This window comes from Callospermophilus lateralis, chromosome 1 (genome assembly GCF_048772815.1).
Source record: "Callospermophilus lateralis isolate mCalLat2 chromosome 1, mCalLat2.hap1, whole genome shotgun sequence".
Classification (NCBI taxonomy): domain Eukaryota; kingdom Metazoa; phylum Chordata; class Mammalia; order Rodentia; family Sciuridae; genus Callospermophilus; species Callospermophilus lateralis.
The window spans coordinates 216,492,266-216,512,076 of NC_135305.1; the positions used below are offsets into that span (position 1 = coordinate 216,492,266).

The 19,811-nt window shown below is 40.1% G+C and overlaps 1 protein-coding gene across 1 annotated transcript; it reads right to left on the minus strand.

Annotated features, from left to right (window-relative positions):
• Positions 1-1,983: 1,983 nt before the first annotated feature.
• Positions 1,984-18,064, minus strand: LOC143394649 (uncharacterized). The gene is made up of 6 exons (XM_076849324.2): positions 17,679-18,064; positions 9,364-9,452; positions 8,338-8,464; positions 7,182-7,265; positions 5,925-6,007; positions 1,984-5,327 (listed from the first exon to the last, which is right to left on the minus strand). The coding sequence occupies exons 2-6, from the start codon at positions 9,394-9,396 to the stop codon at positions 4,062-4,064; spliced, it is 1,593 nt and encodes a 530-aa protein (XP_076705439.2). The 5' UTR covers positions 9,397-9,452; positions 17,679-18,064; the 3' UTR covers positions 1,984-4,061.
• Between the last annotated feature and the right edge of the window lie 1,747 nt (positions 18,065-19,811).

Here is a 19,811-nt window from a genome sequence, read left to right on the forward strand (position 1 = left end):
TTCCATATGTATATGTAATCTATTTAATTACCTTGCATCTTTGCTCCCTATACCTAGGGGTTTTTTAAAGTCAGTAAGTAATCATACCATTATATTTGCTTTACCTGGCATTAGTTAACTAAGTTTGAAATTCCTTTTTTGTTTTCACTGAGCTCCTGGCCACTTAAAGTGGCAGTCTTCCTTCCACCCCTTACTTTTATTTTATTTGTTGTAGTCTTCAAGGGCTAGAGCCTAGGTCTTTAGTTTCTCTAGCTTATAAGAGTAAAAGAGGAGAGAGACAGGGATCAGGTGTCTCTTGACAATTGCATCCTGAAATGGCCCCTGTCTACTGGACTACAGAATAATTAGCACCCCACATATCCTCTTATATTTTTAAATTATTTTATTTGCAACCCAGGGCTGAGCTCCTGCTAGGCAAGTGCTCTTTTACTTAACTACATCCCCAACCTATCCCCTCCTTTTAACTTTAAGGGTCTAAGAAATCTTCCTGATGATGGTACCCAAAGATTCAGTGTCTATTTATTGAGGGCCTGCCTGTGGAAGGTAGACATAGCATGTGACCAGTGTTTGCCTCCCCTTTTGATCAGTGTGGCACTGTCGGTCACCCTGTGATCTGGTTGTTTAAGTAACCAAGATAGTAGCCCTGATCTTTAGGGTTGAGAAAATGCAAATGTGTCTTTGTGCATGGGCATGTCCTCCTACATCCCCAGGGAAGGAGCTACCCTCACCTGTTCCTTTGGGATATTAACCCTTGCCCTGTTTGGGATAAAATGTTCCATGGAAATTTGTGTGTCCCCTTCTCTTGCTTTGCCTTTGAGTGTGGCCTTCCTAGATGTCAGACAACCTGCTGACAGCAGACATCATGAAGCTAGACTCAATCCTCTGAAACCTGACCCCTTGCCTCATTTGAATGGCTTCTCCTCAATAAAAGGGATCAGGATGCACTCACTCTTTCTCTTTCTGCGGACCCTTTATGTCAGAAGAGCTGTCTCAGCACCCCCAAAGAAAAAGGTATTTCTCTCTCTCGTGTGGTTATTTCAGGCAGCCCAGTTCCCCTGGAGTGACCCCCAAGTGTTTTAGTTGCGTGCAACACATCCCTGGGTGGCAGGTTTGAGTGTTTAAGTCACCAGGAACGTGACCCCTGCCCTTTGCTTCCAAGATGGTGCCTACTGCCATATCTTCAAATGACAGATGGGCAAAAAAGAAAAAATATTGTGTCTTCACAATGCAGAAAAGTTGGAAGGGGTGAGAAGGATAAATGTTTTGTCCTCATAAGGCAGAGGAAATGGAAGGTCCAGATGGCTCCCTGTAGTCTCTTTTACAGTTTATTAATAACACTGTGGGGGTGGAACCCTTGTGACTTAATCACGTCCCTCAAAGACCCTCATCTCTAGATACCATCACAATGTGAATGAAGAGCAAATGGTGAAGGTGGGAAACTTGTCCCTTTGTTTCTGCATTCCTCTGCTTGAAACCCATGTTAAATTCTCATGGAAGGTGTTAGGTATTGAAAAAGACAAACCCCAGAATAATGTGGCCTGGGGAGAAGAAGTGAAGGAGTCACTGTCTTTCCCAGTGACAAGACAGGCCCTGGGGAGGAAATTTCCATCCAGTTTGAAATGACAGTTTCTGAGAAGAAGCCAAAGCATTGATCCCACCCTAAACTGACCCCCACCCACCATCTGGCCCAGTAAAGATAAATCCCGGGTACTGACCACTGACCCCACATCCACTAACCCCATACCTTCCATCTGGCCTAGTAAGGATAGCCCAAACTGACATGCTCATTAATTGATTCACCTCTAGTGTAACCATATAAGCCTAACACCCACCCTGCTTTGGCCAATGGCTCATTTTCCACCAGGAAAATGGGTCAGTCAGAGGCATCATTCCATTCCTGAATAAAAGCCGTGCTGGGCTGGTTTGTAAAGTTTACATCTAGCCCAGTCCTCTTGCACTAACAGAAGGAAATAACATTTCCCTCAAGATGCACCACAACTGCCTGCAGCTGCCACTAGTCATAACCAGTGCAAAACCCAGAGGCACAAATGTATAACATCAAGCAAAAGAAAAAAGCTCACATAATAAATTAATTCCCATTGGGGTAATATATGTCATAAGAAAAACAAGAAACATGTATGAGAAGGGATTCTAAGGATGTTAGACCCAGAATTGTGGAATATAACACTAGACAGGGCCAACTATTGAAATAGGAAAACAACAGGATTTCATATATAAGCTCATGGACCTGGGTGCTGCTTTTTACAGTTAAATTGTTTGGATGACTTGAACTTAAACTCAGTGGTGACCTACAGTGAGTGGGGGTGATATGCCAAAGAGATTCCCTGGCATAATATGAAGGAAAGTATCCTAGAGGTATAGGGATGTTGTACTGAATTTTTTTTCTTTTTGGTGGTACTGGGAATTGAACTCAGGTGTGCTTTTTCACTGAGTTGCATCACCAGCCATTTAAATGTTTTTAAAAGTTTGAGACAGGGTCTTGTTAAATTGCTGAGGCTGGTCTTGAACTTGAGATTCTCCTGCTTTGGTTTCCCTAGTTACTGGGATTACAGTCATGCACCACAACTAGGTTTCCCTAGTTACTGGGATTACAGACATGTCCAGCTCCTAAATTTGTTATGTGATTAGCGCTGCCCTCCTTAATTAGCCTATATGGAGAACTCAGAAGGCACTGTCTTCATAAAGGTATTCAGAAACAGATCAGTGATGGGAGAACTTCTATCCTTGAAAAGCTCTGTGTTTATACTCCTTTATATATCAGGTATGACTGAGATATTTTCCCCAATTTCAGTGCTGCTGATGAGAACCCATATTAGCAGAAATCAAGTGAATAGCCCTTAACCATCAAAGACCATAAGGCCACATCAGATGTCTTGGGCAGGTGGAACATATTAGCAATAAAAATATTTTGGCCTACAGAGCTCAATGGTGGTGGCAAGATTATCAGTGTCCCAAGGATTATCATCAATAAGAGGACACATTGACAATATTTAGAGAAATAGTAAACACAGGATTAGGGTCACATGTAAAATTAGGGCTAAAGTCAATCAGTTGAGTATTCTTCCTTAGGATAAAAGTGAAGAGAAGGGCTGTGGATGGTGTGGTGGTAGAGCAGAGCACTTGCCTGGCCTGTATGAGGCCTTGGGTTTGATCCCCAGCATTGAAAAACAAAAGTGAAGAGGACATTGATTTTCCTTTTGTAAATGAGTGCCTAGGAATTAAACTAAAATCTGTTCCTTATTAAAGAATAGGCTTTAAACAAATTTCTAAAAATTTGATCCAGGGGGCTGGGGTTGTAGCTCAGAGGTAGAGTGCTGGCCTGGCATGTGTGAGGCAGTGTGTCCAATCCTCAGTACCACATAAATATAAAGATATTGTGTCCACCTATAACTAAAAAATAAATATTAAAAATTAAATAAAAGTTGATTCAGAAATTGCCTATGGCACAATATATGTGGAAAGAAAAACATTCATGTATGATGAAATTAAAAATATATACTTTTACCTAGATATCCCATCGTAAAAACTTGCCTTGAAAATAAACCACAACACATGTTTAAAAAAAATTGAGAATTTTACTCACTGCAGGCGACTCTTGGCTGCTCAAAAAATAAACAAGGTTATTGGGGGATAATATGCTCTGAATATCAAAATAGCAACCTACAAATCACTTTCTTATTCACAAGGAAAAGTCTATATTTAAAATAGAGTTCTCTGATGGTCAATATTTTAACTAATTATCAAACATAGTATCACTAATCAAGGACAATAAAATGTACATCTTACTGATGATATGTAATTGCAAGTACAAAATATTTTGCAAATGAACTTCTGAATTCTCAAAATCAGGAGTTGGCTTACACCTTACATTCATTGGGTTTCTCTCCAGTGTGACATTGTTCCTGTACTAAAAAGAAATCAGAGTAACTGAAGGCTTTGTTGCATTGTTTACATTCATAGTTTTCCACCACTGTGGAATAACATATGACTATTAAGGTATGTAGAAAACAAACATTCCCACCTTCCTTATATATCTATAGTTATTGGGCTTTGTGAGTTCGTATGTGATTATTGCGACTTGAGGAATATGTAAAGACTTTCCCACATATCTTACATTCATAAGGTTTCTCTCCTGTGTGAGTCCTTTGATGTACAGAAAGATTTGAGTAATAAGCAAAGGCTTTTCCACATTCCTTACATTTATAGGGATGTTCTCCAGTATGAATTCTTACATGTCTGTTTAGGTCTGAAGAAGCAGTATAAGCTTTCCCACATTCTTCACACTTATAGGGTTTCTCTCCAGCATGAGTTCTTATATGTTCAATAAGGCAAAAAGATCTAGCAAAGGCTTTTCCACATTCTTTACAAACAAAGGGCTTCTCTCCAGTGTGAGTTCTTATATGTGCAATGAGGCAAGTGGACGTGGTGAAGGCTTTCCCACATTCCTTACATTCATAGGGCTTCTCTCCACTGTGAGATCGTACATGTTTAGTAAGGCCTGAGGATTGAGTGAAGGCTTTTCCACATTCATTACATTTATACGGTTTTAGTCCTGTGTGAATTTGAATGTGTTTTTTAAGGTATGAAGGATTTCCAAAGGATTTTCTACATTCCTTACATTCATAGGGTTTTTCTTCATTATGAATTCTTACATGTTTAGTTAGGTATGAAGAAACAGTGAAAGACTTCCCACATTCCTTACATTCATAGGGCTTTTCTTCACTGTGAATTCGTACATGTTGAGAAAGTCCCCAATACTGAGCAAAAGCTTTCCCACATTCTAAACATTTATAGGGTTTTTCTCCAGTGTGGGTTCGCATGTGCTTATTAAGGTAAGCAGGATATCTAAAACTTTTTCCACATTCCTTACATCTATAGGGATTTTTTACATTGAGACTTTCTATATGCATAGCAAGATTTGTGGATATAATAAAACTGCCCCCATATTCATTCCATTCACAGAGTTTTTCTTCACTGTGAGTTCCCATTAGGGCCTGAAGGTATGACTGATTCATGAAGGCCTTCCCATAGTCACTACAATCAAAGGGTTTCTCTTGTGTGCATGTTCTCTTATACGCAACATTTGGAGTTGGGCTGAGGGTTTTTCCACATTCATTAAACTCAGTAAGTTTATCTCCAATAGAAGTTTTCATGTGCAGAGTAAGGAAATCTTTTCCATACTGATCACAATCATAACTTCTCCCTACATTTTGAACTCTCATGTGTGTCTTGAAAAAAGAATGTTCATGACAGACTTCTTCAGGTTGGTTATAGTCATAGAGTTCACCAACACTATTGCTTCTTCCCTGTTGATATGTGGACAAATACTGATTAAAGTATATCATTTTGAGGATGATAATGATTCTCCCCCATTGTGTTACATTTATATAGTTCCTGTCTTTTTTTGGCAGGGGGGAGTGGGGGATGGAACCCAGGGCTTTGCATATAGTTGGTAAGCACTCCAAAATTGAACTACATCCTCAACCCAAATCCTTTAATTTTATTTTGAAAGAGTCTTGCTAAGTTGACCAGGCTGCCCTGGAACTTGAAATCTTCCTGCCTCAATCATTTAAGTATTGGAAATACAGGTGTGCACTACCATACTCAGTTTATCATGTTTGCTTTCTAATTGAGCAATAGTAAAATACTGCCAGAAGCCTGTGCCATTCTCTAATCTTAGACTGTTAAGAAGGATGTATACTGTAAACTCTAAATCAACAGGTTTCATGAGACATTTAGGGCACTCTTAAATTCATTATATTCAGAATATGTCTCCAGACATTTCTCTCCCTAAGGTGAATGCTACTTTTCTCATGCCTCTCTCATTTGGACTGATTTTCTAAAATGGAATTTGTAATCTTCTATGAATACAGAAAATAAGAGACATCCCCTGTTAAACTTACCATTTGTATCCCAATGCAGGTTTGTCCCCTCAAAAACTCCTGCTTAAGCATGGACTCACTGGTACTAAGTCTCATTTCACATTCTGAAAATAGACAGAAAAACAAAATTAACAATTGGAGAAAGAAATGGCATACTGAAGGAGTTACAAATAATACAACTGGGTATATAGCTCAATGGTAAAGTGCTTAGTTAGAATGCATGAAGCCCTGGGTTCCATCCCCAGCAAAACACACACACATACACAACATTAAAGCTGACTCTTTTTTTTTCTTTCTTTTCTTCCTTTTATTTGTGTGTGTTTTCCTTTCAGTATGAGGCATTGAATCCAGGCCAGGCAAGCAATTTATCATTGAACTACATCCCCAGAAAGATAGAAATGATTTTTATTTGTTTTTAAATTAAACTAGCTTAAAATTTTGAAAACTTAAGTAAGGCCCAATAGCTCATACTTGTAATTCTAGTTACTCAGGAAGCTAAGGCAGGAGGATCAAGGCCATCCTGGGCAACTAAGTGAGACCATATCTCAAAACAAATAAAAAGGGCTGGGGATATAGCTTAGTGGTAGAGTGTTGCCTCACATGTGCAAGGTCCTGGGTATGTACCACCCCAGCAGCACAAAAAACAAAACAAAAATTTTAAAATTTTAAAAAAGAAAAGTTGGGAATTTTAACATGATTAAAAATTTTTCAGAGCTATGGATGAAAATAATTTTAAATAGTTTATTAAATTGATTCCTTGAAAATTAAAGCAAATGGTAAACAGAATGAATGTGTGTGTGTGTGTGTGTGTGTGTGTGTGTGTGTGTTTGGTGGTGCTAGGGACTGAACCCAGGGTCTCATATATACTGAGCTATTCTCCCAGTCCCAAGATTAATATTATCAGGTATAGAAAATATTCAAGATCTAGGGCTGGGGATGTGGCTCAAGCAGTAGCCCACTGGCCTGGAATGCATGTGGCCTGGGTTCGATCCTCACACCACATACAAACAAAGATGTTATGTCCGCCGAAAACTAAAAAATAAATATTAAAATTCTCTCCCTCTCTCTCTTTAAAAAAAAATATCCAAGATCTAGACACATAGCATACATCAAAATGATATACTTCAAGAAGAAATAGAGTAGGTTTTTTTGTGAAATTATAAGAAAATCTGTAGTAGACAAAAAGTAGATGAAGATGGGAAGCTGAAGATATTCTCAGATATATGACCTCAACATTCTGAAATCAAGTGCATCTTAAACAGTTTCCTTCACACTCACCTTGGAGATCTCCTCTCTGCACTGCCCACAAATCTGTTTCTTTCTCCAACCAAGAGATCAGACTAGGTTTGATGAGCTGACAACCTGTACATGGGGAAAAATGCATTAATAGAAGAAACTGATGCAAGAGATCATAAATCTTCACATTATTCAGGAATGTTGCTTCTAATTAAAACAGTTAAATTATTTCAGAGGGGTTAAAAATGCAAGTAGTACCTTTGTGCTCCCAAAACACAGGTTATACCTGACCCCTGAAACCCAAATTAATGATTATGTATACAAAGGGCTAAAAGTTTCAATCATTTAGGAAGTGAAATGAAGAGATCTTTATTCTTATTGGTAAAAAACTATCCCAATGATTCTGAAACAATGATACATCAGATTCATCCAGAGGGTTTATTAAAAAGTTTATAAAAAGTATGAGGGCTGGGGTATGGCTCAGTTGGTAGAGTGCCCTTGCATGCACAAGGCCCTGGGTTCAATCCCCAGCACCAAAAAAAAAAAAAAAAAAAGATGCACAAGGACTGGGGTTATGGCTCAGTGGTAGGACTGAACCCAGGGTCTCATACATACTGAGCTACTAGCATGTGTGAGGCACTGGGTTCAATCCTCAGCACCACATAAAAATAAATAAATAGATAAATAGATAAATAAAATAAGGGTATTGTGTACATCTACAACTAAAAAAAAAAAAAAAAAAGACGCATGAGAATCAGGCACAGTAGCTCACTGAGCCTGTTATTCCAGTGCCTCAAAAGGCTGAGGCTAGAGGATTGTGAGTCAAAGCCATCCTCATCAACTTAGTGAGTTCTTGTCTCAAAATAAAAAATAAAATGGCTGAGGATGTGGCTCAATGGTTAAGATCCCCTGTGTTCAATCCTTGGTTTAAAAAAAAAAAAAGCACAACAAGGATCTACCCAATGACATAATTGTATGTCAAAGGAGACTACTAACATATTTCTAACGACGTCATGGTGATATGTTCATCTTGGCTCACATTTTGAGAACCATAACATTAGATTAAAATGTATTAAGCAGAGACTATGCCCCTGTTATTTTCCAACATAGTCAGAGTTGACATCACTGTGCTGCAGCATCAGTGTACAAGTACAGAACACCCATCTTCCCTAAGCTACAAGGATGATGGCAGTCTTACCTACTGAGGCCAGGTTCTGGTAGTTCTCCAACATCACATCTCTGTATAGGTCTCTGTGCATTTGATCCAATAAAATCCACTCCTCTCGGGTGAAGTTCACAGCCACATCCTCAAAGGTCACCAAGTTCTTGAAAAAAAAAAACAATCATTAAGTCATAAATTATATATACAATAATATGGCTTTGAACTCATGATCCTCTAGCCTCAGCCTTCTGAGGTGCTAAAATGACAGGTGTGAGATACCGCACCTGGCTCTTGTGCATCTTTCAATAAGCCCTCCAGACGAATCTGATGTATTATTGTTTCAGAATCATTGGGATTTTTTTTTTTTACCAATAAGGATAATTCTTCATTTCATTTTACTTCCTAAATGATTGAACCTTTTAGCACTTTGTATACATAATGTCATTACACACATGCCAACCTGAGAAACAAGTACAATAAAACATCTCCACTAATGTTCACAAGAGAATGAGGAAGTGAGACCAATGCCTACACAGGGATCTGAGGGCTTCCATTGTCTACCAAGGGTTCAGTGGTCCTGGGAACTCTTCTCTCTATCCACCTCACTTTAAGGCTGATCACCTCTGGTCATGTGGCTTTAATGGCCCTTCTGACACATGAATTGATCTCACTACAACCTGCCTGGAAGCTGTTCTCATCTTACTTTTTTCTTCTGAAGTACTTGAGGGTACTGTATATGCTTCATAATCAGTGTGAATGAATAAGTCTTTAGAAGAACACATTTTCTTCTTCCTATCATCTGTCAAAGCAAACAAACATGCACTCAGAACTTGGAGTGTCTTGATCAGTTGCTAATCACTGAACAATGAGGGAGATTTTCAAGGTAACACCTTGCTAATATGAGAAGCTCCATTTCCTGGGGAAAACTAGCTGGGGACTCAGCCCTTCAGTGAGGCTCTATTGACCTCACTGAAGAAGGTGTGGAGACAAATCTGCCTAAAAGGAAATGTGTCTACATGTTGGAGCAGGTATGTCATTATGGGGGACACTGCTTCTGTATACCTGATAATAGTGTGTCAGGTAGTCAGTCAACATCCTTGATGTCTTTATCTTTTCTTCATGAAGGCAGAGTGAGTCCCTAGAAAGAACTCCTGGAAAAGAGAGAAAGCATGGTAATCCAGAGCTGACCATAATTTGTACACTTGCATGACTAGAAGTCACTCCTTTCTAAAATGAAATTCCCATATAATTGCATATTCAGTAAAATTCACATACACGTTTCTACCATACAATGCTAGAGTATCCTGAATCACCTAGAGTCATAAAAAGGATGGTGAGCCATGCTGCCCACCAGGAAAACTATAAAACTCTCATTTTATAGGTAGAGAAATTTCAGAAAGATGTGACTTTATTTCTCCATGGTGATAAATGTCATGAGGGAGATTATATGGCTTGTTGGTGTGAATGTTTGGCATGGAGAAACTGCTAAATTTTAAAAATTTGCAATTCAATCAGGTAGAATAAGAATCTGAAACTTGGAATGGAGACATGTTGTTGGACCTTGAGAAAAGTCAATCTTAAACCCCCAAGACAGTCTGAGACCCACTAACCAGGCAGGTAGGTTGTCCTTAGTATCTAAAGAGGCAACCTACTCTCAATGAAAACCCTGTGATAATCTCAACTGGGCCTGAGATCTTGGAAAGAAATGTACATTTTCAAGATAAACCATGATCTGCTGTTGTCACTAGAGTAAACACCAGTAAAAATCCAGGGATATAGATATATAATATAATGTAAGAAGAAAAGCTCACGCAACTAAATAATCCCAATCTGGAAATAATATCAGAGGAAAATCACAAAACAAGTATAAGAATGGATGCTAAGGATGTCAAGACCAAGGACAGTGGAAGGTAAAACTAAATAGGGCCATATTCATTGATGTGGGGCCACTTAATAGACATCTGGATCCCACATATTAGCTAATAGTTAGATAATAGTTTAATTAGATGATAAACCTGCACTCAATGGTGATCTTACAGTTAGTGAGACTGATAATGCAAGAGATTTCCTGGCATAATAAAAAAGAAGGAATCCTAGAGATAAAGGAAGATTGTACTGAATTTATATGTGATTGTACTATATTTATATGTGAAAATGGCTCCCCTTCACCAATTGATGTTAAGGGCCCAGAAGACATTCTCTTCATGAAGGTAGTAAAACAAATAGGTTAGTGAATGAAGACCCTCCATCCCTGAAAAGCTCTGTGGTTATACTTTGCCAGGCCATCACTGAGATGAGTTCCTTGATTAGAACAGGAATGGCCAAAATCCAGAGCAGTATAAACCAAGTATGTGGCACTTAACAACCATCTATAAACATGAGGTCACACCAACTGTCTTTCTGCTAGTTGCGCTTCTGTTGGCACCACCATCTATACATTTGCAAATAGTTCATAAGTAGCAGCAGCATTCATAAGTATGGGGTCTACTCAAGGAAAATGTTTCAGTATAAAGAAGTGCAACAAAGGGAGCATGTTCCTACAATCAGCCATCTTACCACGCCCACCACCTCAGAACATCCCTTCAGGAGATCAGAGGTAGAGTTTGGGTAGAAGGTTGAACTTCAGCTATCCACTCAAACAGAATTTGACACTGTGTTTGTGAATACAAATATTTACTGAGATTGATAATTAACATAAGAGGCTTTTTATGGAGAACTTACCAGTGTTCAACCTGATTCTGATGAACTCCTTGAATTTCATTTCACAAATTGGAAATTTGTGAAATGAAAACACTTTCATGTTTTCTTCTATTTTCCCTTGATTTATGGCATTGGAATAAATATCACTTATTTTTCCTGTCAGTAACATATTAAAGAATAGATCCTTTCTTTAGTTTTTTTTTTTTTTTTTAACCCAGCAATAGAAAAGAAGTCTTGAAGGGAGAAACCCTTGAAGAATGCTGAGGCAGGAGCATCATGAATTCAAAGCCAGTCTCAGCAACTTAGTGAGGGTCTAAGCAACTCAGTGAGACCCTGTCTCTAAATAAAACACATAAAAGGGCTGGGGATGTGACTCAGTGGTTAAGTGCCCCCTGAGTTCAATCCCCAGTATAAGAAAGAAAGAAAAGATAAAAAAAGAAAGAAAGAAATGAACTCAGTCAACTCACAAGACACTTTTCCCTCCTGGTACTCCCCTCCCTCTCAATGTTACCTTTTTGTTTTTCAGTCTCTGCTTAAAAATCCCTCTCGGTTCTTACCTTTTCCTATTGCCTTGTAAAGATAGACAAAAATCACACTAACCTCTACTTCACTTTCAGAACATTCAATCAATTTGACTTATACATTTATTTGTGTAGTTAGATGACAATCTACTCCACTAGGTTACAAGTTCCCTAAGAATAGCTTTAGGATGAATTTTTTTTCACTATGCTTTGATCAAATACTCAAGAATTCATTAAACATGCCATAACCTGCAGTAAATTAAGAGATGAAGAAATGACTAGGTTCTAGCAATGTTAAGTTGGTCAAAACTCTTGATTGGACTGGCCTAGGTGCCTCTATTGCAGCCTGCAGTAGGTTTGGTGAATACAAATTTGTCAGCATTCTTAAATGGCTATGCACTGAGGAAGGTTTCTCCCAGCAGAAATATCCTTTCTTAGGAATCAATAGCTCAGAGCCCTCATTCACATTCAGAATTATCCTGGGACCTGTAAAATTTCTTTTCCCCTAAAGTGAAAACCCGAAGATGGGGGAGGGAAGAAGACTAGGAAGGAACCCTACCAAGAAGGTCTTATTCATCACCCCAGATGTCACTGTGAACAGAGACTGATGTGCAAACTTGGGATACTTAGTCTCTCTTGCTGGAAAAAGAGGACCTGTGGGTTCCCAGTATCCAGGAACTATCTCCCCTTCCAGCTGAATAGTTCTTTACATTTTACCAAGGGCAGAGGCATAGGAAAGGCCATCTTCCCTGATTTTTGCTACCCTTTCTTCATCACAGGGTTGCCAGCTTCATCATATAGCTGTGAAGAAAACTGAATGCAGGTTTCAAGTGGTTTGTTCAAGATCCCTAAACCAGTAATTGGGGAGCCAGATTCTGATCTTCTGTATATACTATTAAAATGAAAGTGGGTTGCTAGGAATGATGGCATATGCCTGTAATCCCAGCGACACAGAAGGAAGAGGCAGGCGGATTTCAAGTTCAAGGCCAGCTTCAGAAACTTATTGAGGCCCTATGAAATTGAGACCTTGTCTCAATATAAAAAATATTTAATAAATGGCTGGGGAAGTTGCTCACTGGTTAAGTGCCCCAGGTATAATCACCAGTACTGGCTTTACCTCCCCTCACAAAAAAGTGAGCCAACCATTTAATGTACCTCATGAGAAGGACAACTTCTTGTTTCTTCACTGTCTGATGCCACTTCTCAAACTCGATACCCCTCCCTTATTAAACAAACATCCAGAGAGCCTGTGTTCTACCTATATCATGTGTGGTTACATTCCTCGGCTCTAAACCAGAGCCTTGAGAATGCAGGGTCGTTTCTTCAGCTAAAGCAGGGAGCTAGCCAGGATCTCTTGATCTTGACATCATCTCCCTCCTCCTCTGCAGATGAACACCCACCTTGTCTGTGAGCTTGAGGGAAAAGAGCAACCTAAAATATGTTCCCTGGCAACAAACATCCTCTGGGTAAGTCTTAGGGATGGTAGAAGACGTTTACTCTTAGAATTCTGGCTTGGCAATAGTGGGCTCCTCAGAAGATAGGCTGAGGTTCCAAGGGGAACCCTGAAGAAATCCATAGGACACGCAAAGAAGCTGAGTGGGGAGAGGGAAACAGAGCAGGCAGCCCATGGGTCATTCAGCAAATCTACCCCCTAGGGCCTTGCTCAGATGTTAACAGTGAGATTCAGAGATTGGAAGAAAAGGGCAATGGATATGATAGCCTGAACAGGAAGATTTTGCAACAATAGGACATCCTACCTCTCTGACTTTGAACTGGACGCAGCAAGGATGGGAGGATTGACAGATGCTCTTTGGAAACTATCCAGTTCATCCAGGATCTGGGTTTGAGAGTCCCAAGAGCAAAGTGTGACTCCAGGACAGAAAGATGCCACTCCAACACATCATAGCAGAGGAAAGGAAGAGCTTCAGGCCTGAGTTCCAAGCCCACAATGAGGGCCTGGGTACTTCCAGTTCCTAGAAACCTGGAGTTGCATGGCTTTTGCCTAGAAGCCCACTTAGAAAAATGAGACAAGATAGTGGAGGAAAGGGAAAGGATTAATTAGGTCTTCCATGACTTGTGTATGGACATCATGGGAATCCTCACTCCTCACTCTGAATACAATTTAATAAAGTTTTTAATTTTAAAAGTTTTTAATCGGGCTGGGGATGTGGCTCAAGTGGTAACAAGCTCGCTTGGCATGGGCGGGGCACTGGGTTCATCCTCAGCACCACATAAAATAAAATAAAGATGTTGTGTCCACCAAAAACTGAAAAATAAATATTAAAAAATTTTCTCTCTCTCTCTTCTCTCAAAAAAAGTTTATTTTTTATTTATTTTTTTATTGATTGTTCAAAAACATTACAGAGCTCATGATATTCAAAAAAAGTTTTTAATCTAGGAAAATGAATGAAAAAACTTTGATCAAAATCACTTTGATCACAACACTGATCAAAGTCTATGTTTCCACAATCATATTTTAAAGTTATTCTGAGAGAGAGATACCAAGAACTAGATACAGTCCCTAAGGGCACACCCTTCATGACTTACTTAGTCCAACCATGCTCCACCTGGCTACAGTTACCACCCAGTTATCCTTTCAAATTATTAATCTATCAAATGAATTAATCCACTGAGGGGGCTTGTGCCTTCATGATCCAATCATTTTCTAAAAGCCTTACCTCTGAATAATACTGCGTTACCTTCAACACATGAGGTTTTAGGGGACATTCCAAATTCAAACCCTAATAGCAGATTTCCCTACAGGCATGGAGTGTAGTGCATTTTGACAGACAGCAAAGAGTTTAATAGGATGATGGATCAACCAGCAAGCTCAGGAACAACATAAGAGAATCTAAATGAAAGGAAGAGTCAACACAGTTGTGTGTGCCTGTAATCCCAGCAATTTAGGAGACAGGAGGATTGTCAGTCCAGGTGACTTTGCAAGATTCTGTCTCAAGATTTTAAGAAAGGGCTGGGGGTGCAGCTTAATGCTAGAGTACCCCTGGGTTCAATTCCCAGTATCTAAAATAAATAAATAGCAGAAATGTCCCATATCCAATTTGTACCTTTGGCGAGACTGCCCATGAGCAATCCCAAGGTGAAAGTTCTACTGAATTAAAGGAAAACCTGTTACAGGGATGAAATCATCTTCAATAGCAAGATATTAGCAAATGGAGTGATTTCCTCTAAAGTGATATGTCACCAACAGTGAAATTCTGGGCCAGGCTGATGTTGTGTGGGATATCAGAGGGTAGTGTTCTTTCCCTGTTTATACCCACATAGACTGATGTGGGTATCAATTTTTATCATGTTTGGGAGAAGTGTGGTTTATGTGGTGAGTGTATGAGCCTCTATATTTTAAATCAATAAAAGTACTTACACAAATATAATAAGACCAACAAACAACAGAACAGTGTACACCTGTACCTGACAGGAATTTTGGATTTTATTTTATTTTTGACACTAGGGATTGAACCCAGGGTGCTAACTACTAAGCCACATCCCCAGTCCTTTATTTATATATATATATATATATATATATATATATATATATATATATATATATTTTTTTTTTTTTTTTTTTTAATTTAGATACAGGGTATTGCTCAGTTGCCTAGGGGCCTCACTAAATTGCTAAGGCTTGATTTGAACTCTCGATCCTCCTACTTCAGCTGCTGGGATTATAGGCATGCACCACCATGCCTGGCTGGATTATTGGATTTTAGATAGCTTAGACTCCAATAGGTCCCATAATTAAAAGGGCAGCTACCTGGCCCAAGGGAAAATTCACAGTTAACAGTTCCCAGGAAAGTATATACACTTGATCTGCCCTCCAGCCCATATAGGATGGAGGAAAGATGGAAAATGTATAAACACAGGTAAAACCATGGAGCAACATAGAAACCTATTTAGAGGTTTGGAATTTTTTGGGGGGGGAGTACTGGGGATTGACTCAGGGCCACTCTAGCACTGGAGGGAAAAAACCCAGGTTAAAATGGAGTTTTTATTTTTATTGCAGTACTAGGGTAAAAATGAATCCAGGGGTGCTGTACCATTGAGCTATATGTCCAGTTTTTTTTTTTTTTTATTTTTTGAGACAGGGTCTCACTAAATTCCCCAGGGTGGCCTCAAACTTGTGATTCCCCTACATTAGCTTTCCATATGTTGCTGGGATTTCAGGCATGCACCATTGCTTAAGCCGTGGCTTCTCCATTTTGGCTGGGCATGGTGGCACATGCCTGTAATTCCAGAGTCTTGGAAGGCCGAGGCAGGAAGATGGCAAGTTTGAGACCAGGAAATTTAGTGACACCCTGTCTCAAAATAAAAAAAAAATAAAAAATAAAGGGTTGAGGATGTAGCTCAGTGGTGGAGTGCCCTTGGATTCAACTCTCAGTACTGAAAACAAAAACAAAGTCAAAACAAAAACCCAACATTCATAATTTCTCCTATTATATGTTGCATTTCAACATACAGTATTAATTTTTTTCTGTCAGTCATGAATTGGAGATCAGACTCCTCCTCTAGCTTTCTTTTTTCCAAAAAAAGAGCACTAGTGTGAAAACTGCCAGTAATACTTGATGTATGCCTTTCACCCTAGAAATCTCAACAGCTAATTTATAATAGGCTTCTGTTACCTGATATTCCATTCCTTTTCAGCATGACTAATTCTACAATGTGTATAGTTGTTTAGTTCTGTTTACTTAGCACTCTCCTTACTTTCACCAACTCCCATACAAATACACAACAAAATAATATTGTGCTTTACTTCCAAAATATTTATTTCCTTGGTTAAATGCTTGTGTCCTCCTTCAGTTTGCAATTTTCCAAGAGCTGGATGAACTTTTTCATTTTCCCTTGATCAACCATCCACACACTATGCATGAAGAGTGCATGAAGAGATGAAAGGATAAAAAGAGTCTGGCAATTTCACCTTATTTAAAACTTGCAAATAGGCTGGGTGGGTGCAAATAGTTTGAGGTAAGCCTTAGCAACTTAATGAGGTCCTAAGCAATTTAGTGAAATTCTGTCTCTAAATAAAAAAATTAAAAGGGCTGGGATGTGGTTCAATGTTAAAGCAATGGGTTCAATCCTCAGTACAGAAAAGAAAAAAGTCAGTTGCAGTGGTACACACCTGTAGCTACTTGGGAGGCTGAGGTAGAAATATCACTTTAGCCCAGCCTATGCTAAGACCCCATCTCAAATCAAAAAACAAAACAACTTTGCAAATTATTTTATTATTTTCTGTTCTGTAACAATCATCTAAGTATGTTACTACAATCATATTTAAAACTTATTCGTCGTAAGTTGCTATCTTGACTCTACCTTCACTCTTTCATTTCCTGAATTCCATTATAGTCAGATATATATTCAAATCACTTCCCTGCTTAAACCATTTCATAAGTCTCCACAGCCTCACAATATAACCCAGTCATTTTTCTGGTCCTATCTCACTCTAGTCTTCCAGCACTCTCCCTCTCTGTGCTCAGCTTTAGCCAACTCCCTTTCCTCAGTTCAGGAACTGCTCTAGGCTCTCAATTGCTCTGGGATTTTGTTCATGAAGTTTCCATCTCCTAAAATCTTCTTACCCTACCTCAATGATCTAACCATCAAATCCTACTCTTGTCTTGTTCTCAATGTAAATATCAATCCCTCTCAATATACTCTCTCCCCTTTTACCAACTCTAGGTGTTTAAATTATGAGTATGTTTAAGAATTTACCCTGTTAAAGGTCAATTCGATTAGTTGTAGGTTGGAGATTAAATCTAGCGGTAAAGCGCTTGCCTAGCATTCACAAGGGCCTGGGTTCCATCTCAAGCACACAAAAGAAAAAACAGGGGTGGGGGTGGGGGTGGGGGTGAGCGTAATAAAATCTCCATTCTTTCTCCTTGTAGGTCCTGGTTTTGAAGCTCTGTAGGGATGTACAGACCCAAAACCTCAGATAAAGAGAGCGGAAAGACCCGCAGTCTACAACCGCTTGCGGTAGTCACCCAGGGAAACGCGCCTAAGACAGTATCTGTATCTTCCCACCTTAACATCATGTGGCAAAAATGAACACAGGCTCGCAAAGACAAAGTCATATTCTCAGGTGAAATATTTGTTTGCATAAGAAAAGGAAGACCCTCCCCCGTTTCTGACCGCCTTTCACCCAGGGCTCACCAGAACGTGTGGGATCGCTAGGTCCTTGAGGACGGAGGACGCGGGGCCAGAATCTATGATTCGACAGGAAAAAAAATTCCTTCTGGAAAATAAGTGAGAAAGGTTCCCTGGAGCCTTTTGAAGAGGGGAGCTGGGTGAATGCGGTCACTCCGACGACGCAGTATAACGACACTTTCCAACCCGCTCCTCCCGGGGACCAGCGGCCGGACTCGCGGCCCCGGCGGACAGAAGAGGAGCGGGCAAGGCCTTTCCACCGAGGCTCCTCGGAGCCGGGGTGAGACCTGTCAGTGTCGCCTCATTCCCACACCCGGACCCTCGGCTGCACGCGAGCGTCTCAAAGAAAGCACGGACCGACCACCACCAGGCTAAGCAGGTCTTTGACAAGCGCCGCCGCCGGCGGAAGAGAGGGGCACGTCTTACGACGTCACTTCCGCCCACTCCTCGGCGGGGCCGGGGGCTTCCTCCGTTCTGGATCCGTGCCGGCGGAAAAATCCTACTCCCCATCATCCCCATCACGGCCCTGAGGCCTATTCTGCGTTAGGACTAGACAGAAACGGGCCCCGAGGACACGGTCAAACTTCGAAACAGTCCTCCGCTGGGCTACAGGTGGGGGCGGTGTTGGACTAGGGTCGAGGCCCGGCGCCCTGCGATGTGGATGGACTGAAAGGGCCGCCCTAGGGGCGGGAGCTCACGCCACCGGAGCTCCCCACCGGAGCTCCCGAAAGCTTCCTGCGTGCCTGTCACCTACCTGTCGCCTAGCCTCACACAGTGTTTCCCATGTGAAGCAGGGCCAACTAAACCCACGGAGCTGAGGACAAGCCACACTGGAGCAGAAGCTGAGAAAGGCACAAGATGAACAGGACTGACTTTTAGATACAGACATTGAAACCTTAGGATTTATTGTGATAGCTGAAGGATGGCTCTAAATTATTTTTCTTTGTTTCTTGCTGTTCTTGTAATTTGGGGAGGGGGATTGAACCCAGTTTCCTTGTGCACTCTACCAGTGAGCTACACCCACAGCTTCTTGTTGTCCTTATTGTTATTATTTTTGGTACTAGAAATTGTACCCAATAGTGCTTTACCACTGAGCTGCATCCCAAACCCCATTAATTTTTTGAGACAGAGTCTCACTAAGTTGCTTAGGCTGTCCTACAACTTGTGGTCTTCCTGCCTCAGCCTCAGGAGTAGCTGCACCACTATGTTCAGCTATGAGTTTTTTGTTGTTTTTTTTTTAAAGCAATATATTTTGAAAAAAGAATTTGGAATTTTCCACTGAATTTGGTGGGGTTCTTTTTTTTTTTTGTCTTTTTTTTTTTTTTTTTTTTTTGTCTTTTTTGGAACTGGGGATTGAACCCAGGGCTTTGCGAATGTGAGACAAATATTTTGCTGCTGAGCTGCATCCCAGCCCTTTCCACTGAATTTGAACTTATGTATGGCCTATATGACAAAATTCATGTTCATCAAGAGAAATATAAAAGATTATTCATAGGAACTTGATTTGAAAACACCTTAAGTGGAAAAAAAAATCCAAATTCTAAAGGAAAAACTATGTTATCTTCATTTATTGAAATACTCCTCTGGAAAGAAAAGCCATAATTTACAGATTGTAGTAGCTATGGTTGCCACAAACCTAGTGGCTTAAAATAATACCAACTAGGCTGGAGATGTGGCTGTGTGATAGAGTAGTTGCTTAGCGTACTTGAGACCTTGGATTCAATCCCTAGTACTGGAGGGAAAAAAGTAAACTTTGCAGTTTCTGTAGGCTAGAAGTGTATGGTTTAGCCAAGTTCTCTGCTCAGGGATGTCATAATGCTAAAATCACATGTGGCCAGGGTACAGTCCCATCTTTTTAAAATTTTTCTAGTGCCAGTGATTGATTCCAGGACCTCTTGCATGCCACGCATGCATGCTACTACCAATGAGCTATACTCTCAGTCCTATATTCTCATCTTGAGACTGAAAACAGTGAGATATATTTCTAATTTCCCTCAGGTTATTGGCAATTTATTTCTGTGTGGCTGTGGAATTCTTGACTGCTTATTTCATCAAAGCTAACAGCAGAAGCTGGGTGCGGTAGGGTGTGCCTATAATCCCAGCTACCTGTTTCTCATAGACACCAGCCTGGGCAATTCA

Bases quoted from the DNA above. Each gene is read 5' to 3' on its own strand.
- LOC143394649 (XM_076849324.2), bottom strand. From the start codon at position 9,396: ATGTTGACTGACTACCTGACACACTATTATCAG. The intron at 8,465-9,363 runs GTATACAGAAGC...TTTTTTTTCAAG, and splicing joins ACCTGACACACTATTATCAG to AACTTGGTGACCTTTGAGGA. The intron at 7,266-8,337 runs GTAAGACTGCCA...CCCCATGTACAG, and splicing joins CCAGAACCTGGCCTCAGTAG to GTTGTCAGCTCATCAAACCT.